A 24,893-nucleotide genomic window follows, 5' to 3' on the forward strand; every position below is an offset into this window, starting at 1 on the left:
TATAGGTTTGTCTGGCAAGCGTTGTGAAACTCATAAAACACGTTCTTGGATCATGGTGTATAGCCCTACATGTTCAAACAAACATCCATGTGAGTGTGATGATAGTACTCCACAGCACTTTGCAGTATGAATATTGGTACCCTGATTATGACCTTAGTAACATAATTGGATCAATGATATATTTACATGACACAAGTTTTAAAGCTGCGTTAAATAAGTTCTCCGATCATTTGAAATGAGGACCATGTAGAATCAACCATATACAAAAATGCATTAATGTATTAGGACTAAATGTTGCACTAGAGCAAGTGCCTGCAACATTAATTTTGGACCCGCAAACATTTTTCATTAATCAATCATTTTTCAGGGAGGGGAAAGCAATACTTGTATTCTCTACTTTTCTAAAAGCTATGTATTATTTTAAAAACATACATAACATTTTTATCTAGCACCTTTAATGGTCTAAATGGCCGGCAACATTCAATCGAAAATACAAGTTAATGCAGCTTTAAGTATTCAGCTTTAAGTATGCACGCTGTATTCTCATGGCCACATTTGAAGTATTGATGTGCATGTAAACATTGTCACAGACATTCATTCAACCAGTATCGAGTCGACCGCAGTTGAGTTGAGTCATTGCCTCATTGGGTCTCATTCACCAAGGGATTTAGGACAAATCTTGCTCTTAGCGCCACTTACTGTAATACATTTTCAGGGCAGATTTGGGGATTCACCAAACGTCCCTTGTCTTGGATTCGGCCCTAACTAAGAGCAGGATTTAGGATCCCTGAATAGCAGTCGTAAGTTGACAGACTGGTGTGCGCCGTGTTCTTAACACATTGGGCGCCAGACCCGAGATTTCTCGGGTTATCTCGCCAGCGGTTGAGCGCCAAAATCAACGTTTTTTCTTTTATTAGATTTTTTAATTCATTACAGGTTCACAGACCTCAGTGTTATCATAGGAAATCATTCTGAGATCCCAAAAGTGCAATACTAGAACCAATGCGTTCATATACAAAAACTTTGATAAGAAAGAACTAAAATAAATCTTAGAATGAGCTTTTCATCCACCAGAGAATAGAGACCTAGTCCAGATACTCTGGGTCAAACTTAAGTGGAAAACACTCACAGACAAAACTGGCACATATCAAACCATTAGCGCACGACTGGGCAAAATAAATGTTTACTGTGTTTTGCTCCTGTGACAGTTTATCATGAAATGTAACATAACATCAACTTGAAGGACACAACATTAAACAGATGACATGGTAATGCATTTCAAACAAAATGCAGTTTTGATTTCCTTGGCCCATTTTCCGGGTTATGACCATTGTTGTCTTTAGATTGTGTCTAGCAATAACTTGTTTAGTATTATGTTCATATTGATACTTTATGTGACCAAAGAAGTCAAATATGACAGAAATGGGGTGGGTGGGTGGGGGGTATTTTCTGGAAGTACTAAAAGAAGCAGCAAATGTCATATAATAAAATAATACCCCCCCTCCCCCAACACAGAAGATGAGCAGATGGGAATTAGGCAGGGCTGCTAATTCTCCCAATTTCCTATTATTTACAGAATACTGTATTACAATTGAATGACAGCCGCACACCAAAGTCCTTATGGAATATGCCTTCTGGTTCCAATAACCTCCCATCTGCACTCTGCCATGTATGGAGGAGTGAAGCCTTCAGCGTCTATGTCGCTGTGTACTGTTATACTCATGTTGTTTGATGTGGCATCCCCCCCCCCCCAGCTACTCTGAGAGCGAGAGCTATGATAATGTCATTGATTAGAGAAAATGGCAGCGCCGCAGCTTTTAGCCTGTCTGCATTTCTCCGGTAATGAAGGCAATGAAGATAAGGGGAAGGAAGCTTTTCGGCGGAGAAAATGCAAGGAAATAGACGTCAGCCGATTGTGTCTGTCTAATTGACGTCTGACAATAGATGGAATGATGGAGGGAGACGTCAGGTGTTCTGTGTCTATAAAGATAATCACCGTCTAAGAAGAGATTACCGACGGATGATTGAACCTTTTTGCAGAATTTCATTTTTATATAAGCTCACATTTCCCTGGACATTTCCCTCATTGGATATTTAGAAATCTCTGATGAGTATTATGACAAGAGTCCAATCAGGGAAAAAAATCACTGCTAGATCATATTAAAGAAATGGCCAAATACTTGTTTTGTGCCTATGACACCCCCCTGATCCGGGAATTAATGCATTTCCCTCATAGAATTATGTTTTGAAAATCATGTTAACAGCAATCGTGCTTTATCACAAGATATCAAAGTTAGGGAAAATACAGTATGACAATCCACCCGCTGTGCTGATTGAAGGATTATCAAACTCAAACATTCAGGTCATTGGCGCTTAGAATTAAAGATGATCCTTTATTACCCTTGATTACCAACATAGAAAATTGATTATCCATGGAGTAGAGTGATAGTAATTGAGTTATGCTTGACAGATCAATGAAAAAAAAACACGAAGAAAACCCACATGCCATGAATGCAATGCCTCAGAACTTACTGAATAATTTTGGGAGATAGAACTATCATCATTATGAAATGCATAACACACACACACACATAGTATAATTTAATTAAAAGCATCTCCACCGCACAGAAGCTGTGTAGCATGGCTTATTTGTGAGGAAATCAGTTTCCATATTACATAGGCACCTGAGAATGATACAGTACCTTTCTGTAGTGATAAAGCCCATTATATATGATAGATATACTGTACAGTGTGATCATGCATGGGGAGTATTGATTTACCTAAAGGCTGGGTATGTCACGTACAGTAGAGACATGAACACCACAGTGATTTACCTAAAGGCTGGCTATGTCACATACTGTAGAGACATGAACACCACAGTGATTTACCTAAAGGCTGGGTATGTCATGTAGAGACATGAACACCACAGTGATTTACCTAAAGGCTGGGTATGTCACATACTGTAGAGACATGAACACCACAGTGATTTACCTAAAGGCTGGGTATGTCATGTACTGTAGAGACATGAACACCACAGTGATTTACCTAAAGGCTGGGTATGTCACGTACTGTAGAGACATGAACACCACAGTGATTTACCTAAAGGCTGGGTATGTCACGTACTGTAGAGACATGAACACCACAGTGATTTACCTAAAGGCTGGGTATGTCATGTAGAGACATGAACACCACAGTGATTTACCTAAAGGCTGGGTATGTCACATACTGTAGAGACATGAACACCACAGTGATTTTTACCTAAAGGCTGGCTATGTCACGTACTGTAGAGACATGAACACCACAGTGATTTACCTAAAGGCTGGGTATGTCACGTACTGTAGAGACATGAACACCACAGTGATTTACCGCTCAGGTTTACACCCACATATAGTAGCCAGAGGTGTGTGTGTGGGGGGTGGTTGTAAAGCAGTCTGCATTTCAGCAGCTTGCTAAAAACCAAGACCCCCATGAAAACGAGGTCCGCTGTCCGCTTGAAGAGTGATGCACATGATATACGGCAGTCCTCCGGGCCCGTGGGACAATCTTCTGCACAAAGGACTTGTTCAGCAGTTCCCCCCATATTTTCTGTGTGCGGCATACAGGTATGAAAGGTGTGTTTGTTTATTATTGGTATTATCCACATAATGCCTCATTGGCGATGCAAGCGGTGCTTGTAGTAATACTGGTGTTGATTGTACTGTAGCAGTTGTATTGTCCATAAGCATCAATTACCCAAATGTGAATTTGAGCGTTTGTCTCACACACACACACACACACACACACACACACACACACACACACACACACACACACACACACACACACACACACACACACACACACACACACACACACACACACACACACACACACACACACAGTAGGTGTTGTTACTGTATAATTAGTTTCTCTTTCGCTGAACCCATATTGAAAGTCACAGTGGATTTTGACTGGGATCAGATCCCCCTAGTGGTCATGTAATGGAGGGCCACCCTCCTCTGGTCTGCCTCTGCCTGCCTCCTGTCTCCCCTCAGTGTATAGTCCGGAGAGGACATTTCCCTTTGGTCTGACTCGTCGTCACCATACAAGAGCAGATGAAGAAAATGTTTGGTTGGGATGGAGAACAAGCTCTCTGAGGAACTCTCCAATGCTACAGTGTCTCTGGTTCCATGTCTCTGTCATGTTTACATGTGACACCTACATTCTACAACCGCTTCCTTCACCGTGGTTGGTCGAATATATTCAACTGGCAAAAAGGAGGCGGCATTTTCTGTCACAGCAATTTTCACGACTTTCTGTCACATGGTAACATAAAAAAAGTACGAAAAAAAAACACAAGACAAGTCAGGTTAGGTAGGTTGAGACTTTGCCTGTGGCAAATTCAAACGCAGACACAGACTCGTTTGAAGATGAAAACAGCGGTACATCCAAAAGAATATGTGCCAAATCCATTCTTTGCCAATGTCTTGCATAATGATAATTACATTACTTTCTAGGTTCAAACATTGTGCTGAGAAAAGACATTTTACCGAATGAAAACTACCCAGAGTGGAAAACCTGCAGAAAAGCTCACGAAAGCACATGAACTCTATGGGCCAGCGAAGCTGTACTGCACTTACTGCTGCTAGGGGGGAAGCACTGTGCACAAAACATTTTGGGGGCAGGGGTGAAGTGAACCTTTAAAAAATATATATAAGGTTTTTTAGATGTGCATATCTAGCCCCATTTTAAGTGGGGATGATGGTAAACTAAGATCTATATCCTCAAATATACATCCCAAAATATGTCAATAAACGGTATGGCAAGGCAAAGGGTATGGGACCCCTCTTGACCCTATCTGTCAGGGGGCATCTGATAAGGCAAAACAAACACTTGATACTAGACACAGAGACTCTGGAATAATAATAATACTACATTGTGATTCGTCTGCAGATGGCTGTAAACACATACAAGTAATTACTTGAGGATTACTGGGGAATCAGAGGGGAGGGGAGGTAGAGGCCAGAGTGGCGAGGGCAAAGGTCAGGACACGAATTGGTACACAGAGAGAGAGGACGTCTGGATCGGATCCAGATAGGAGGTTGACTGGTGCTGACGGGAATGACGAGATAAGAGGCTTAGACAAAGAACCCAGTGGATTTACTGGACGTCTATTAGAGAGTCCCCTACACACCTGCTTACGCTGCCAAATACCGGAGTAGATCCTCTGTGAGATCTACAATGTGTTGGAGACCAGCCTTTGCATGGCAGATCAAATGCTTTGAAGGGAGTTGTTTTTTCTTTTCCCCTCGACCATACCAGGAAAATCATTTAATCTGTGAATATTATGTCACAGTTAAGCATATTACCAACACTCCAAAGGAAGTTCCTTCATCTTCCACCTGAAGATGCCATTTGCTGAAGGAAAGCAGTGAATTATTCCCCCCGCCCCCTCCCCCGCTGCAATGCCGAAGGAGGGGCACGCAGCACCTATTGAACTTGCTCAAGGCGTCCCTACTCACCGGCTTATCAGCGAAGGGGATGGAGTCGGAGGGCGCCATGTCGTAATAAGGAGGCTGGAGAGGTAGCTTCTGCATTTCCTCGTCCTTGTCGAGATGAACAACCTACAGGAGACACCAGAGCTCAGAGAGAATGGGTGGAGGATGGTAATGAGCTTGGATGATAACCCAGCACAAGCCAAGCAGCCAACTGGTCTTGTTGGAGCTGGAGAGTATGTCTAAGCCCACTGACAAGTTATCTTTTTAATTAGCGTATCTCTGACGACTGCCTCCAGTGTACATGCCAGTACTAGACCTTAACATTAGAACACTAAAACACAAGTCCGCACTGCACGTGTGTTAATTAACTTGTCAAATGTAATCTGTTTTTCACAGATAGCCGACATAATAAGCCAAACACAGGTAGGGAATTGAACTTGCTTGAGAAATGTATATATTTTTTGCCTTGCAGAATCTAAGATAATCATATTGTATTGCACATTGCATTTTTGCCCATTGTTCATTGCACATTACATACTTGCGTATTTTCTTGTTGTTGTATAATAATAATAATATAATAATAATTTCTCTGATTTATATAGTGCCTTTCATGAGACCCAAGGCGCTTGTGTACTGTAATATCTGCATACTGCGCATCCTGTTATCTACACACTGCACACTTTGTTAGAATTGTATATAGTCATCTTGCTGTTACTTTATCTTATTTAATTTTATTCTACGCTATTTTATTTTATATTATATTGGATGCTGCTATGGTCGAGGAACCACAACAAAGCAAATTTCACAATTTTTTGCTGTAAAGTTCTATTAAAAGATGAATTGTTTAAGTGTAAAATGGACCCCCTGCCTTGGTGTACTGTAAAAACCCTTAATAGTTTAACGTGTCTGAATTAAAATGTTTAAATATAGGTTAATCCTCAGACAAGGCACTTACTGTATGAATAATATATTTTCAACCATTGTGCTTTGTATTTGTCACATTTCAAAGAAGACTCAGGGTTGAAGGATTTCAGACTGGACTATAAGACAGTAACCTTTCTATTTTAAATATAAAAAGGCTTTTGTCTCTATATTGCGTAAAGGTTTTTATTTATTATTTCTCTGCGAAATACTTGGTAATATGGTTTCAAATAAACAAAAAACAAGTATTGCTACAATGAACACTTTTCAGTTGTATAATGATGGGTTTGACTTCAAACAATGGATATTTATTGAAACAGCACGTTACTTTTATATTGGATTGGATACTGTACACATGTACTGCACATCTCTTGATGATTAAAAATGACAGCATGCTGCAGTGAACTCTGCCTATACCACAGATGTTTTCAAGTTTGGAAGTTCCTCTTTGAAGTGAACGATATAGTTAATGCATATGGTAATCTGTGAGCTTCTGAAACCAGTGTGTTTAATCTCCTCTTGTCAAACTGCACCATTCAATTTCATGGCGAGGCATTCTTTCACATGCAGTTGTATACAGCATGTCTATTGGGAGGCAATTTTCATAACTTACTACATAATGATGAAGTGCAGACTGGCTGTTCACAAGGATGGTGGTTAGGAATTGCACAGCGCGAGATAAAGATGGAGGCATTCGGTTTGGAGTAGAGCACGGGGAACATTGTGAAGAGGAAATGAAGAAAGATGATGGAACCAGTCCCATTTAGTTTTTTGTTTTTTAGTTTTTTAACATCAGAAGCCTACATTATTACCCTGCTCTCACAATCTCCATTTCTGCCATGAAGGCTTCTAACTCATACTTCTGACACCAAGGGTTCTTGAAAGAGAATGACGGGTGCAAGTTCACCTTTTTCCCCTCCCTTCAAGTGTTTGGGAGAAAGATTAGATCCCAGTGGTTCTCACTTCAAACATTATGAAATCTGACCTTGTGCGCTTGTGTAGTGTGCTTCCTGAAGGAGACACATTATGAGATGCAGCTGGCTGGATGTACTGGAGCTGCTAATCACAATGTTTCAACCGCGCAAGGTCACAGGTGGTATAATATGCCCACAGCCTGATCTGTCAAAAGTCTCGTCACTTTGAGAATAGTGTGGGTAAAACACAAGTCTTGAAGGCGTCATACAGCGTGTTCATGTTCATAATACATATTTCATACAGTACATATTTCACTATGAATTTCCATTTGAATGTTTATATATATAATATAATATATTATTCCTGCAGATTGGGCCAGTGGTTGTCCTCCTCACTGCTATGTGCCATTCAATCTGAGGGATCAAAAAGCTTCAACCCCTCCAAAGAAAAATAGCCATCTATGGCCAGTTAATATGTACTGGTACGGCACTTACTTTCTTTAATATTCACCCTCTACTACAGTAACATCAAATTACAAGGACTAAAGTTTAATGGCTGGCCATGTATGTTAAGAGGGCCACAGTTAATGCACATCATGAACAATGAGATAGAGGAAGAGGACACAGTTATGTTTCGCATTAGAGAGAAGTCTTATATGACATAAATTAGATAATCCATTCTATACAACCTACAGTATATACCACTGAGAATATCTTTGTATCCATGTTCACTAGGGGTTAAATGGCGCCCTGCTGGTGTGTTAACCCTTTGTCGTGTGGTAGTGAAAGGGTTAACCTGTGTTGTTGCAGGGAAAGGGTTAATCCTTGGATAGTGTGGTAGTGAATGGGTTAAGCCTCTCCTGTTGCTATGATCATTATTTAATACAGGGTAAGACAACGGTGTCTCATATATGCTATTTGTAGAATCAACAGAGGAAACTAGAAGAATTCACTCAGTAGAGTGCAGACCTCTGCCAAGGCATAACACTCTCCCCACCTGCCGTTACTTTCACATGCAACATTTTACTGGGTAGATGACAGAAACAATAGTTCTCAATTATGCCGGTCTCGACAGACCCAGGCTATGAATCCATATGGTGCTGCTAGAGGAAAGGTCACCGGGTCACCAAAGTCAACAGGTTTCTCCCTCTAGGAGTCATGAATATGCACAGCAAATGTTGTGACTGTGTGACTAATGGGTCAGGAGATTCATTTGAAAATGGGAAGTTTGACTTGGTGGGGCTAGAAAGAGGAAAGGTCATGGGGGTCACCAGAATCCATAGATGTCTTCCCCTTGTGTTCATGAATGTGCACAGCAAATATTACGCCAATTTGTGGCCAATACTTTTCAAGATATCGCATTCATAGGATTTACAGATGTAATAAAGGACAGGACAGATTACATAACCTTCACCCTGGCTTCACCTTGGCAGGGTTAATTGGGGGAATTTACAGTAAATCTATTATTTTGTGTTTTCTACAAATGAGTTTGAACTTGACCTAAGAACTGATATAGATTATCTTTCACTGGTTGTTTCAGCTGGTTGTTTCCAATTGATGAACAGTTGAACTGGGTAATCAGTTCTTGCCACCCATCACTAACTAAATAACACTTGCAGTTACAATGACACTCCAAGCGAAAAAGGAAAGAAATCTTATTCAAAAGCATTATGCCTTTGTATTATTAATGGTGCTTTGCACGTGTTATATTCAAAATGACTATAAAACAGCTATATTTGGGATACATAGTATTAGTAACTGATGATATTCATGACTGAAATGGAGTTGGGCATGTTTCTACAGTCATTCAATTTTCCAACAGTCCACCTTGACTGCATTACACAGACAAGTAGCATGAGGCAGATTTAATTGGTTACTCCGCAAGCATAAATTGCCCCCCCCCCCCCCCCCATTCTACAGTGGAATCTCACTTCTATTTGCAGTTATTGTGTTTAACCTGAGACATTTGAAATGACCAATCTACCAATAATGAGCAAAAATGTGACAGCAGAAAAAATATATACATTTTCTATACATTTTTCACAATGCTTTGACTCCTTGTTCAAGCATGGTGTACAAGCATTTCGACTGCCCACTAGACTGCATCAGGCAATGTTGACTGTGTGTGTGCATGTTTTGTGTGCAAAATAAACCTTTTTAATAATGGATTCATAAAGATCGATCTGTCTGTCTGTCTGTCTGTCTGTCTGTCTGTCTGTCTGTCTGTCTGTCTGTCTGTCTGTCTGTCTGTCTGTCTGTCTGTCTGTCTGTCCGTCCGTCCGTCCGTCCATCCGTCTGTCCGTCCGTCTGTCTGTCTGTCTATCGCTTTTTTTTTATAAAAGCCCCCAAAACCATGCATCGTAGTGGGAATGTCTACTGTAGTGTCATAAACCCATAGAACATTTCCCTCTGTACCACCTCTGAACACCTTTTTAAGTGCTTCTCATCCTCTTCTGTGGATCGATGTCCAAACAAATAAAAATAGTATCGACAATATGTAAATATTACATATGCCTAATACCCACGATGGATTTGCCTCAATTTCCACATAACTTTTGATACATTTATTTAATATTATTCGTTAGTAAACATAACAATTCAGAAAACACTGGCCCACATGTGTCCGTCATCACGTATACTGCAGTGCAAGGTCAGTGCAAATTAATTGAATTTACTGTACATCATTGTACTTTTCAGGGCAAATTCATTTGTAACAAAGACGTAACCTAATTACCTATTATTTATTTTCTGTTGCAAGCTTACCCAGAAGCATGTAATTGTAATAGCAACCCTTTGACCACTGCATGTCCAGAGAACATGATGAGAAACACTATTAAACACAAGTGACAAAGAGGGGTGGGTCATGTAACAATACCATACTGTTTCAACTATTTATGGATAACAATAAGGGATGACTTTCAGTTAGAAAAGATAATTACCAAGGGGACTTTTATTTTGGAAAATGTGCCTAATAAATTTATTGTGATGTAACAAAGTTAATATGGATTACATGAACGCAGTGTCCTTAACATCATGTCATAGTATTCATGAATGTTTTTCATTTAATTGTTACAAAGCCAAGCGTCAACGATTGTTTATATAATGGGTTTCACTTTAAACGTTACTCATATTTTCATGTCGAAAATGTTTTTGCCAGGGATTTTAACACAGCCTCCTTTCCTAAACTGTTCAGATTAATGAGTTCTACTTTGTTTCTGTCCCATCAAAAGTTGCCTCATTGAAAGACTTGTTCAAGAGGAAGTCGAAACAGAGGGCTGTCGGGAAGCATCCGGACCAGCCGTCGCTACCGCATGCAGAGAGGATGAGAGGGCGCGGGAGGAGGAGGAGGAGGAGGAGGAGGAGGAGGAGGAGGAGGATGGGGGGGGGAATCTTACCTGGATGTCGTCAGACGTCAGATGGCCCTTTGAGTCGCTGTTCTTCTTTTTAGGTGGGGGAGGAGCCGGCTTGTGGGCGGGTGGGAGGTCGGTCCTGTTAGGAGAGTGAAAGGATACCATGACACTCAGTACAGTGTGGGATCTCCAGATCCAAGGCCCTCACCTTCCACTGCAACTCTATAATGAGAAGTCCTGCCTGCACTTGCCTTTTTCACTCTTTCCTCGGATTTTGATAGATCTCGTGTTCGTGGCTTTGTTGCAGCGGGCAGCCATCCCCCCCTGCCCTTTCAGTGGCTCTCGCTGGCGAGAGACTGCACTAACGAGAGCGGGCTGTAATTGGACACTGAGGTGAGGGGATGGGGATGGGAGGGGAGGGGTATGAGGGCAGGGAGAAGGGTATCGTGAGTCAAGTCCCCGGGGCAAACTCCACCTCATCCAGAGTGCCGCGTGCACGCAAACACACACCGCCCGAACACGACGGGGGGCTGCGACCACTCGTTTGACATGCCGCCCGCGAGCGCCGTGTTGTCAGTATGGGAAGACAAGACTCCTCCCTCCCTCCCTCCGGGCCTCCAGTACCAACATGCCCTTCTCCCACGGGGGACTTGGCCCCTCCCCACTGTCAACACACCTGGGGGGAGAACAAAGCCTCACAAGCCCCGACACCTGTGTTCGCCTACACGCCTTCGTTAAGTCTGACGCGAATAGTAAACACCTATTTTCCCTGATTGTTACATCCACAATAAAAAACTTTCGATATAAAAGGTCACACAGAAAAAAATTGTAGATGACGGAATAGGTTACAGGAAACCCAAATGAAATCAGGAACTGGCAATGGGGAAATAATTGAAAGCTCATCGTCGGTATAGTTTGAAGAGCGTCCAAATAATTATTTCCGACAAGGCAGGAGAAGGGGGACGCATTGAAAGTAATTGGCACAAAGACAAATCTCTTCCCTCTCTAACATGTTAGGCGTGTCAGATGTCGTCTGCCATAATTGTGACAAGCCATCAGGGGCGATCAAAGATACGGCCGCACAGCACAGACACTGAGCTGTGTACCTACACGCCTTATCTGCAGCTCCTCCTGCCCCTTGTTCACTCTGGTTCATGTCTTTATTGAATAACATGACCTTTCCACAAGGCCACGCCGTCTTTTTAATGTGCGTGAAAATTTGCGCGCGAGTGCACCTCTTAACTCTTTCTTTCACGCTCATTATTTCCGGTCCGTATCGCCGCGTCTGCCGACAGGGCCGCCGTGTCCCACGCCGGAGGATTCATGTGGCCTCTTCACTACTGCTCGCGCAGAGCGGCAACGCTCGTCTCGTCTGCAACTGTTCCAAACAAGAGCCATCAGAAGGAGGCATCCATTTTTATCTTTGAGGAAGATAATTATGAGGCAGGGGCTTGTGAGTCACTACTCTGCCTGTGCACTTAAGAGGAGCGGCGCTCATTACGAAAACACTGTAATCCGTTGCTTATGATCAATTTGCGTCTGACGCCGGAGAGAGAACATTAGAAAAGGCAGGGAGAAAGTGACGCGAGATCGTTTACTTTCAAGAGACGCCAGGCTGGGATGTACGTAGGCATTTTTATTTAACTACTGCTCGCGCTGTACATTTACTAAGACACAGAACAACCCAATTTGTAGGGTGAGTATAAGGATGGAACACACTCCAGGGGCGAATACAGGGCTGTCCGCCTCGTGTATTGACCTACTCCATTTTGTGCCTTCCGACGCTAGAACACTCAATATTTGCGGCAGCCACTTGTCAGTTGGTTGTTGTCCAATGGTAGAGACTGGCTGAAATACCGGATGAAATCAAACTGTCCCATGTCACACAATGCACAATCAACACAGCACTTGTACGCCGACTTACAGCACTTTGGCACAGCGTCTCACCTATATGTTTTCACAACTAGGAAGAGAAAACAGAGTAGTGATGTGTCGGTCGCGAACGAAACGGCTCTTAGAGTGAACAACGGGAGCCGGCTCCTGTTTGGGAGCTGATTTGTTTTTTTCTGTTAAAGCTAAGCTAAGCTTGTACTTTATCATTTCTTTGTTGTAGCACTCTGCTCCATGTTGAGTATGTAAATAAAGCCATATAAATAATAAACATTTGATATAATGTATGTTTGTTACATTAGTAATTAATTTTACACATTTTACACACAGTTTTACATATCTTTTAGTAATAAATTAATTTAAGCAACACACAAATCTGAGGAGCCCCTTGGGAGACGAAAGTGCCGGCTCTTTTTAGTGAGCCCAGCCAAAATAACCAGCTGTCTAAAAAGAGCCGGAATTCCCATCACTAAAACAGAGGTTTGACCGTGACTCAACGTGCATTGAGTGAAAGTCCATTATACAGGTAGTGTGTTTGTGCCCGGCGTGCGTGCACTCTGGTTTTTCGGTAGATCTGGCCTCCTGTGCACATGAACCATGAATACCCCTCCTCCACGCGCCAAACACCCGAGCATAATAGTGCTGGCTCACTTTCTCAATTCAATTCAGCTATTTCCATAATGATGGTATTCATAAGACGGCAGCCTGCGGAAAGTGAGAGCACACTGACTGTCACAACCGGTTGACACAATAGCAAGTAGAAAGAGCCAGAGCATCTCGGCATGTATGTCGAGTAGCGCACATACATAGCGTGCATACAGGTACGCATGTACAATCACACACAAATGTGCTCTCTCTCTCTCTCTATCTCTCTCTCTCTCTCTCTCTCTCTCTCTCTCTCTCTCTCTCTCTCTCTCTCTCTCTCTTTCTTTCACACACACACATACATTACTGACACATTTTGGGCAAAAAAATTAATTATACAAACACACAGTGGAACAAACTAAGTGAAGCTGAATTATATGGGATTGTGTGTGGGGGGGTTTCACAGTAACTATTGTCAGAAAAAAAATTATCCGAGTTATGGTTGGATATGAAATAGTAGGGAGGATGTTTATGTTCCAGGGAGGAATTCAGGATGATGGTATCTGACAGAAACAGCCCCAGCTATACAGCCCATTATCTTTCTTCAAAGTAATACAACAATGGAGGCCGAGCTAAATAATTAAGTGACAATTCTCCCCCCTCTTCATTCAAGACCTTCTTTCAAGCAAAATGAGACAGTCTTTGATGTTTTTTTTTCTTTTTTTGTCCATGTGAAGTTTATTGAGAAATGAATGGCAGTGTATTTCATGAGATACACAATGACGTTCCCTAGCATATATATTGATCATTTGAGGATTTGAAGAGAATGAACAATAATTGAACAGATGAAAATCCACAAGATTAAATGTATACTATAGAGGGGAAAACAAAGGAAATACAGAACAATTAAACAAATTAAACTTATAAATATATACTTATTGAAGGAAATGTATTTTTCCACTTTAAACAATTTCATTGAAATATTGTTTTTCATATAGGGAATTATAATATACAAAACAAATGCAGCCCGGTCATGTTTGTATACAGGCCAAATCATAGAAATGGCTGGTACCCCTGAAAGATTCCAGTGAATGGGCCCTCCCTCCCCAAACCTTCTTAACTCATATCATATAATTTATTAAACATATGTTTACTGCTGGACTCCATACCCCCACCCCCACCCCAATGGGCAGCCCTGTCCATACACGTGTGTTTCGCCTCAATCAACATTCATTTGTGTTTCTTTTCCTTTTGGCACATTACGGTGTAAACATTTCCCTGGCTGTTTGTGTAACGAGGGTTACGAGGTTGAAGCCTTGCAACATTAGCCCCATCAATGTAAACTCACGTCTAAGTGAAATACCCACCACTTCCCCACCTGAACTGGATCCTTTTCAGGAGGAGGAGTGGATACGACCGGCGGTGTTTTAACACACGTGGTCACTTGGTGCCAGTTCGCGGAGGGTTCGAAGAGGACAGGTGTGCGAGTGCGAGGCACCTGCCGGCATTTAGCGGCCACCGCTACATTCGCACCGCCGTCATTAGTCAAACATGACACGACTCTAGTATTTTGCGCTTGACCATCTGATGGGTTTCTCAGTTGTGTGATTACACATAGACCATACCCCCTGAGCCCAATGGGATGCGGGTAGCATGTGGGCGTTGGCTTTGTGAAACACTAACGCTAATGGAAGACGACAAGCACCGGCAGCCTGCGGGGAGCATAAAGCATTGGGCAGGAAACCATGAGCTACATTCAAGTTGCAGCCGCTTCCGAAGCAGACATCCACCTTGAAGACCTTTCTTTGCCTCGCTCTGTCGACTACAAAGGGCTCAGGGCAGCTTAAGGGGAGATTTAAGGTGGATAGTGAGGAGAAAACATAACTAATCCTTAAACTGAGAAGAGTAATCTGTGGGAGAGGGTTTACAAGAAGGCACAATTACTTTTGGACCACGCTGACAAGAAAGGAAGAAGGGGGGGGGGGGGGGGGGGCATTTATCTGACATTTTAAAATTTGTCAAGAGAGAGAGAGGCTTGCTTTTTGAATTGGAAATATTCAAGTAAGATGTCCTTCAGTTTGACAGGTCAAAAATACTCCTGTTCTCCGCCTGTACAGAAGAAATGGTGGACTGTTTCGGATTGGAGAGCCGCAATGTGGACACAGCCCTCCCTCCTACCAGTGGTGCGTGGGGTTGATCCTTGCCACTCCCATTGATTTCTGTTGATCACAATCTTATTTGGCAATTTAAATGCTAATGATACTTTTAATTGTGAGACGGGATAAATGTGATCTGATCTTTTGGAGGCAATTACTTTCATGCTTTGCCTCGCTGGGAGGACAACAATTACTTTGTAGAGATCTGACCCCCTCATCTGGTAGAAAGAGAGGATCAAAGAGTAACACAACATGACCTCTCTTTTGTTTCCCCAACAGGTTTATCAAAAGCTATTTCAGTTTTGAACACTTTAACTTAAAAAATTATACATATATTCAGGCGTCATAATATAATCCATACAGTACTATACAAGATACATTGAAATATGGGTATCATTGGGAGACAAGTCCACAATATTCTGTACAGAAAAACTCATATTAAACAGCTTATAAACCGAATGATTCATATTCATAGAACAGTCCATGGTCTCAGGAACACAATAAACATAACCATAGTTTGGCAACGGCTTAAAGCTAATGAAGTGTCCATCATCAAAAACAACCATGTATTACCATGTCTCTCTACACAGCATTGTTGGAAATCGTTGGTCAACACTTTGTAAATTGAAGGGTACAGAAATGTAAATTATATCCTTCGAGATTCTCTACGAATCAAAGTAAAAACACCCGCCAGGCAGTGCCAATCTTTCAAATTGCATTTTGAAAGCATCTAAACGTATTTACAACATCCACCACCCCATTCCTTACTGTGAGACCACAGTGGAGTGTCTTCTAGTCTAAACCACAGTGTTGCTGTGTGTCAGTCCTGCAGATCAACCCATTCCCCACAGGTAAATAGATTTTAATTTTTTGATCCACTTTTTCTCCTTCTTTTTCTGTTTTTCTCCCATCCCAATTTAGTCGTGCCAATTCCCCCCTCCCCTGTCTTGATCGTTGCTCGCATGTGCCCCCCACTGGTCGGTCGTAGGGAGGGTTGAAGAATCTATCGCTTGTCCCCTCCGATACATGCGGAGTCAGCCAGCCACTTATTTTCACCTACCAGCGCGGACTCTCATTGGCGAGGTGTAACGTGTGGGAGGCTCACACTACCCTCGACATCTCCTGTCCTTGCTGCTGTGCAGGCGCCCTGACCGACCTGTAGGAGTCGCTGTTTACAACGACCAGATTACCACCCATCGACTCCCCTCCCGCTGACTCTGCCAATTGAGTCAGTATGACGGCCGGCCCAAGCTGGAGGCAACGCTGACAGCCGGATTCGATACCGGTGTCTCACTCGTTGGTGACGAGCGATTAGACCGCTGCGCCACCCAGCCGCCTAGGTAAATAGATTTGAAGTTTTAATTATTATTGTTATTGTTTCCTCAAGATAATCAAACGACGCAGCAAAAGCCGGAGCGATAAACACATTATACGGAGAACACCAGTTTTGACAATGGCCATTTATTTTGATAAGCAGTTGACTATTGTGCCCTCTAAAGAGCCAGTGATTTCTCTAAAGAGCCAGTGATTTATTAGGATTGACCAATTTCAAGTCACATCATGTGCTTCTTTGTGAGGGCAAACACAGGCGTGACTGGCGGTGCAGTCAGGCATGTTATCAAATGCCCAGGCTTGATTAACAGCTCATCAACATGCAGAATGAAACAGGTTGGCTAAATGCTGCCTCTTTACCCTGACATTAGACACTCATATAAAACCATGCCTCTCTCGCACGGCGCTCCTCTGCAGAAATCCACACATTTGTCTTGTTTTCACACTGAGCAGTTGGTTAAAAACACATTTCCATTACCAAGCATTCAAAAAATAAATAAATAAATAGAACAGTTATTTTTTCTCTTTTTCTTTTTTTTCACAAGACACTGAATCTTTTTTTGGATGACAGGCCACAATGAATTAAGACTGACACAAATATTAATGTGGACGATTAATAACGTTGAATCACGGTATCGCATCACATGCCGAACCAGCAAACAACAACAGCAACATCAACAACAACAATGACAACAAGTGCACAGCACTGACAGAACATCCTTATCATGCATCATGCACACAGACAGAAGGGAAGGAGGCAAGAGAGGTAGTGAAGGACTGTGGGCTGTTACCATGACCAAAGACAACGACTTTATCATTAACATACATGTCTATGTCACAGTAAAAAAAAAATAACTAAAACAAAACTAAGCTTCTATAAGCTTACATCTTTTCTATCAATTAATATGTTGATATATATTTTGTACTTTTTATCATCAAGCCTGGGCTTATCTCGCTTGGAGAATGATTAAAAACAAGTTTGGTTCTACACCTTATAGTGCCACAAATTCAACAAAACTGTAGGCCTACATAATGGTTTTGATATTTCATCATCAGGGGGATATTTTCTTAATGAGTTTGATTTATCTTGGCTGTTCTTTGAGCCTAATGTTTATGTAGTTGTTTATCAAATTGCATGACTTGCATCTCACGGGTTTCATTGCCTTTTCCTTGATGAAATGGAATTTGCATTATTTTGTGGCATTTGGCGAAGAGAGAGAGAGATGCTTGAAGTGCAAACCTGAATCTCGTGTTAATCAGTCTGTGATGTCCAGATATTACAATACGCAAACTCGTACCGTAAGTTATCGAGTTCTTTCTCTTTTCGGCGTTCACAACGGCGTGCTCAAGTATGTCACTTGCAGGCCACCATTACATGCAGGCAACAAAATGGAGGATCCGGGGGGACAGGGATCAGTGGGGGAGAGACTGGGGTCGGGTGCCTCTACTTTCCTTGTGGGGGATTCTGGCTTCTCGGGAGCCTGAGCCACACAACTATCAGCGACAGCCGCAACAGCGATGCTGAGGGAGGGGAGTGGGAGACAGAGAGGCAGTTACTTTGGCATCAAGGGTGAGAAAGAGAGACAGATTAGCTAGGGGGGATGGGGAGAGACAGAAAGCAATGAGAGAGAGAGAGGAGAGAGAGAGAGAGAGAGAGAGAGAGAGAGAGAGAGAGAGAGAGAGAGAGAGAGAGGAGAGGAGAGAGAGAGAGAGAGAGAGAGAGAGAGAGAGAGAGAGAGAGAGAGAGGAGAGAGAGAGAGAGAGAGTGAGCGTGTATATATGTGCTTTGTATTCCCGAGAGGTAGAAGTGGGTTGGATTCTCTGGGCTCCGTGGATTTGCCGTTGGACCTGTAGTGCACAGTACAACACAAGACATTCAAGACACACAGGTTGACTAACACGGTGGCGGCCAGCGTCTGGCACACAGTGCAGCCTTAACACATCTCGTGCCGTTACCATCAGCACTTTGAATATCAATTACAAGCTTCTGCAGGGCGCCCCCTAAAATAAGCATTGTAATCTCATCATGCGGGTTGATTAAAGTCTCATATGCGTCCTCAGACAGATTTACACCCCCCCCCCCCCCCCCCCCCCCCACCCCCCTCGTCTCTCACTCCTCTTCTCAGATGTGTTCCCAGAGAGGAAGAGAGCCAACCGCTGCACGCATCCCATGGGCACGTAGCCTGAGCCTGCAGCATGTATAACCAGTATAGGCTACATCATGTAAACCGGGCAACCGTGGTGCTATCTTGTCGTTGCCAGGTGTTTTGGACAAAAGCAATTAGCGGGATGCCCTTTGCATACCCCCACCCCCGTCTTGTTGTTGAAAGAAAAGGTCCCCCACGACGCATTCTTTGCAGATGGTGGCGAGAGACATTTAGCACCTACAGAACGATACACAGAGATCTTTTTTCCCTCTGTTCTGTTCTCCCTGTTACTCTCTTAGCTCTCTAAGCCTGTTCACTTCTGCTCAGGCAGCAGCTGGCTCTGCATCGTCAAGGCTCTCGGCTGGAGGCAGGCAAAAAAACATCACCTGGATGGTGTGAAGAAAGGTGTGGGGAAAGTAGGTTAAACTCAGGTTCCCAGTTGACTGAGTTCGAAGAAGATTCACAGAGTGTAATTCTCCATTTAACAGGAATGGACTATTTCCATCATTAGGATTACGGCTGTTTGTTGCACTCGATTATGTGTAGACAGAGTATACGCTTCTCCTTCTCTTGACATAATATCACGTCCCCACCTGTCTGCCTGATCCTCGTGGATTATGGGGTGTGTGTACACCCACCTCCCCTGCAGTATAAACAGACCTCAACCACCATGCAGTGGACTGTGAAGCACGGTTTCCATGACGGCTTCAGGATCCTACTGCTCAAACTGTGAGAGATTACCCAGATCTCTGCGTTTTGAAACACAAATCCTATAATGGTGATCCATTGTCAGTGAGCAAGTTATTTATGTCACAGAGAGCTATTTGTGTGATTATGTGACTGTTTTCTGAAGGGCTTTCAGAGACAGCCCCACATTCAGACATATAGCCTACTGCAAAAACAACAATAACAACAAATAACACAAAACAACAACAACAACAACAACAACAACAACAACAACAACAACAACAACAACAACAACAGCAACAACAACAACAACAACAACAACAACAACAACAACAGCAGAAACAGAGGCACTCCTTGTGAATCCCTCACGGTAAGGTAACGACCCTGCAGGGGTGAAGTATTCCCTAGAGAGAGTGCATGGTAGAGTTGCTGCAATCAGTTCCGATTGAAAACCCCATATTTTCAATGGGAAATTGTCAAATCAAGCCCACACTCCAATCAGGTAACTGCCTGATAGCTGGAAGCTTGCACTTAAAGATAATCAAGCCCATCTACTGCCTACTAAAAATGAAGACGGTAAACATTAGCATATGGTTTGCAGTGTGGGTCCCATTAAGTCCCATAAAATTACCTCAGAAAGGACGTTACTGTGTGGAGTGTGTGTGTGTGTGTGTGTGTGTGTGTGTGTGTGTGTGTGTGTGTGTGTGTGTGTGTGTGTGTGTGTGTGTGTGTGTGTGTGTGTGTGTGTGTGTGTGTGTGTGTGTGTGTGTGTGTGTGTGTGTGTGTGTGTGTGTGTGTAGGGGGGTATTCAATCTGCCACAAAGTGTTTGGTCCTCCCAAAATGTTTCTCCCCTGTGTGCTGACAAAGAGTGCACACCTAATCTTACCAGCCGTCCACCCCCACTGGAGCGCACTCCGGGGGACCCCTTGGTACTCACAGGTCATTATCTGTCTCGGTCCGGGTCTTCTGCTGCTTTCGATGGACCATGAAGATGGTGGCAGCCACGCCGACGATGAGTCCAATGGCGACTACACCTCCCAGGATCCCGATCACGCCGCCCGGGGGACCCTGTGCCATCGGCTTCTCTGTGGACGAGAGGAGAAACAGCAGAGTTAGGAGGTCTGGCCTCATGTAGCCCTGCTGCTGGGACGCTCTATAAATAACAGGTTGAACAGGTGAGACACTGGAACAGACACAATATGACACCGTGCTGTTGAAACACTATCAATTCCAAAAGAAATAACAAAGTCCATCACCACAGCGAGAGAGTAGGCATTTGTGATAAATAACAAGAACGGACCGTAGCTGTGTGTCAAACACGTACAATATAGGCAATGATGTGAGAGTAAACACCCTCACAAGTCACCCAGACGTCGGGAGTGCGAGGCGTTCTGCTGTAGCCTACAGCCTACCCCCAAACCACTCTTTGCAGGGAAATTTTTTAACGATGAGAGCATCGTCTTCCATCCCCGGGCACTGCATGGATACCACACTGTGCTGGGGCCTCAGCAGCTGGAGAGGAGGGAGGGCCGGGGGGGGGGGGGGGGGACACAGCACAAATTGGCCAGGATAATAGTCAACCCAAAATGCATTCTCAAGGGTATGACACCAAAGCGGTTGCATTTTTTTTATCCCCGCTAGCGGGGGGTAATCATGCAAAGTAGCGTTCCCACTTTATAGATGGGAAAAACGACAAAAGGTAGAGGTCATGTCATGTGCTTTACAACAGTTTTTTTTTTGTTTTTTGTTTTTTAACATATTTTTTGTTCACTTTTCCCCACCCCCAAAAAAGTTGTCTGCAAAACATTAAACTCGGCTTACCCTTAAGGCTGTGGAAGACAAGTTAAATGATTAATGCACATCACGGATATGTCCCAAAAGATTTCCTAAATTGGTGATAAGGTTAAAACTTTGAAAGAAACATGGATTGTGTCTGAATATTGAATTCTGTATATTGATTAATGCAACATACATTTTTTAAATGCTGTACTGAGCTATTATGTTTGTGTAATTGTCACAGGTTGACAGGACAGTACTCCCCAATTTAACAGTTTTTCCCATTATTAAAAACTGCCTTTTATCATGTGTATTATTATTTTGGAATTATAGACTGTGGATTACCAAGAAAATCCTGAATGCAAATATCGTATGCAATATAACAGTATTTGCTGAGAACACAAGGTTTTCTATGTGTTTCCCTGAGAACACAAGGTTTTCTATGTGTTTCCCTACACTGCTTCCTATAGAAGATTGGACATTAGTCTCCCATAGGTACGCAATGAGAAAATGAAGATACACCTGGGTTTTAAAAGAGCAGCCCACAACCAAGATGGCAGACTACTCTAGGGTGGAATGCGTTATTGTTTTCCGTAGCCGCATTTCTGGCAAGACGCTCTCTGATTGGCCGACGCCTGTTTCTACACTGGTTAAGCTTAGGCACTCTTTCGAAGTTGGTTAAGGTTAGAGTTTGTCTTAGAGCATGGCGATAGAACGCCAGGTAGTTTGCAGGCTGTTCGACGCGGAAATGGGCAAAGACACAGCTCGTCACGCGATTGGGCAAACATGTCAGTGGCCAATCAGAGAGCGTCAGTCAGTGGCCAATCAGAGAGCGTCTGCCAGAAATGCGGCTACAGAAAAAAATAACGCGGGTGGAAGACTCTGACAGTGTGTCTTGCATCTTGCACGTGCCACTTGTGTATGGTTGGATGTTAAACTGAGAACAACAAGCCACTGTTAGAGGTGTCTCCTCCACTAGGACAATTGACTGAATTGACCAAAAGGATTCAACCTCCTTCCCATATTTTTCTAGTTTAAACTGATGCACCACTGTCTGGACTATACACTCCAGGGCAGCGGTCACTTTTGTTTAATTTTCCACATTTCTATTCCCTAAGCTGTCTCCCCATGTTTGTCCCTTTCCTTTAACCCGTCCCTGTTTATGTGTTTAATAGAATAGATAAGTGCATGTTAGGTAGGTTATTTAGTGTGTGTGCCTTTGTATTCACGCCTCGTTTTCTTGCATATGGTTCACATGGTGCCCCATTAAGGTGGGAGGATTCCTCTGTGAGCGTGGCAGCAGTACCCTGGCCTGAACCACGCAGAGCTTCATTGTGCATGCAATTCTATAATCACAAGCATTTGTTTGAGTGCATGTTTAGCTCATTGTTTGTTGTGAAGCAACAGTGTAAAACCTGTGCATGATCCGTGTGTCGCTCAATATCTGAGCGTGTAAAGTAAGTATAACAGTAAATGTAGAATCCACCTTTGCTTTGTTACTTGTACATGTTGCCATTTTGCATTTGGAAACTGTGTGTAAACGTGTAAACATGCTTCCCTTTTGGCGCTAGTAAGTGCGTTTATGTGCCGCCATTTCGGCACTCCCATTGTCTGTCTGGTCAGGATGCCATCCCCAAAACATCTGATAGGCTGCTGCAGCCATGTCAGGTGTCTCAACACCGCCACAGGGTTGTCTATTAGGATATTTCCAAGCCTAGATCCTTGTGTGTTTTTATCATTTTTTTTATAAAATGTATTCCAAATAAAGATTTACACATCCATCGGTGGTCTTGTTGTGTTACAACCTGTGTAGACTAGTCCAGGTCGATTGCCTTGACCTGTGGCATAATCTCCCAATAGCAGAACCTATTTTGTAAATGACTTTCAGTGATGATTTGTCATTGAGACACTTCTAAGTAACGTAAAAGTCTAGATAGTCATTTCAATACATGCCAAAAAGAACATACAGTATGACATACAGTATAGATAAGTATATACAAATATTTGTATACTATATCAAAACTTCTATCTAGCTCAAGACATGTTTATGCTTTGAAAACATCATGAGAAAACTAATATGAATAACGTTTTCAATTGCTTTTACCTCAGAAATGATGCTAAAAACGATTAATGATATAATCAGAACCTTTTTAATCTTTTGAATCTGTGTTCATGGGTCATCTGGTGTCCATTCGTTAAGTAGACTAACAACACAATAAGGACTCACGAGTGTCTGGCTTCTGCACTCTCACAGCAGATTCCCACTTGCTATCAGGTATAAGGGAAACAAACATCTCTGTTCAGAGACCAGGGGTGTTTAATAACCCCACACCCTCAGCTGTGCTGACATCGGATTCAGAATAGCACTGGCATAAGCACTTTCTTTTCGATCTCTTGTTCTAAGACAGACCGCTAGACCAATCAATGGCCGCGAACACGCCGTGGCGAGACACCACAGACTCTCTCAACCTTCTTCTCTTTGAAAAGCGTAGCCTATCTCCTGCCCTCATGATGTCTACATTATCATCTGTCCGCCCCTCCTCCCAGTACTGACAGGACAAGGCCTCTGTCCCACGGGGGTCCCTGTCCGCTCCACTGATTCCCTGCCCACAATGATGGATACACAGAGGGCCACTCCACATAAGGCCACACAATAGCAGGCACGTTACCCCACTTTGTACCCAGCCCACACTGCCTCCAAGTAAGTGATTTCATGTCACTTCCATCAGATTGCTTTGTATCGGGGCTGCGACTGCTGTCGCTCTAATTCTCCGCCGTGGTAGTTAAAAGTTGTGTGATGTCAAATCTCTACACGAGGAGAGAGTAAACAGGTTTTTGCGTAGTCATAAATCCCTCTTCTTTGTGATGTATTTCCATAAAAGACTGCAAGACGGCTTTGAAGACCAAGCACAATTGTAATCTTGCCGTAGCATGGCAACAGATAAGGTGGAGGCGCCACTGTTGTCTCGTCTCGCTGGACAGTTAAAGCCAGTGGGTTTGATTTCCATGGCTCTAATGCAAACGCCAGACACAATAGTCTGTTGTGTGACGCTAGCACACAGGGGAGTGGACTGGATCCGAATGCAATTTCCCTGTTGTGGAGCCCGAGGCACTCAGCAACACCGGATCTGCACTGTCACCTCCAACCGTAACGCATTAAGGTAGGGCGTGCCATCTGGCAGACCGTCTGAGAGCTCTTTGCCTCGTTCTCTTTTAGCCGGAGAATCATAAAAAATGTATGCATTCCTATTGAATTCATCAATTCTACATGAATGTGTTTTTTTGTATTATTATTACCAATCTTTTTTTTTTATCCACTTTTTCTCCCATTTTCTATTTTTCTCCCATCCCAATTTTCGTATCGTCCAATTCAACCCTCCCCTGTCTTTGAACGCTGTTTCATGCCTCCCACAAGCCGGCTGCAATGTGGACTAAGTCATACATAGCACGAGTCCCCTCCGATACTCGAGGTAACAGCAGTCGCATCTTTCCACCTGCGCGGCTCAATCTTTCAGTGTCGGGGGTCTGGGCTTTTCACTTCCTGATTCTACTGCGCAGGCGCACCAACCGACCTGTAGGAGTCGCTGTCCACAACGCCCGATCCCCACCCATCAGTTTTCCCTCCCCCTAATACTGCCAATGTGTATTAGTGCGGAC

At 43.2% G+C, this 24,893-nt stretch overlaps 1 protein-coding gene across 1 annotated transcript in view; it reads right to left on the reverse strand.

Annotated features, from left to right (window-relative positions):
* The window catches only part of nectin1b (nectin cell adhesion molecule 1b), a gene marked incomplete at its 3' end in the record, with an annotated part of 299,300 nt that overhangs the window by 40,317 nt on the left and 234,090 nt on the right, over positions 1 to 24,893 (reverse strand). The window contains exons 6-9 of the mRNA XM_084330904.1: positions 20,398 to 20,545; positions 18,080 to 18,146; positions 10,708 to 10,803; positions 5,502 to 5,603 (exon numbers count right to left, since the gene is read on the reverse strand). Coding sequence (XP_084187030.1) covers positions 5,502 to 5,603; positions 10,708 to 10,803; positions 18,080 to 18,146; positions 20,398 to 20,545 — 413 coding nt within the window. The remainder of the gene's footprint in view (positions 1 to 5,501; positions 5,604 to 10,707; positions 10,804 to 18,079; positions 18,147 to 20,397; positions 20,546 to 24,893) is intronic.

The sequence above is a fragment of the Notolepis coatsorum genome, assembly GCF_963971535.1.
Source record: "Notolepis coatsorum genome assembly, chromosome: 1".
Taxonomy (NCBI): Eukaryota; Metazoa; Chordata; class Actinopteri; order Aulopiformes; family Paralepididae; genus Notolepis; species Notolepis coatsorum.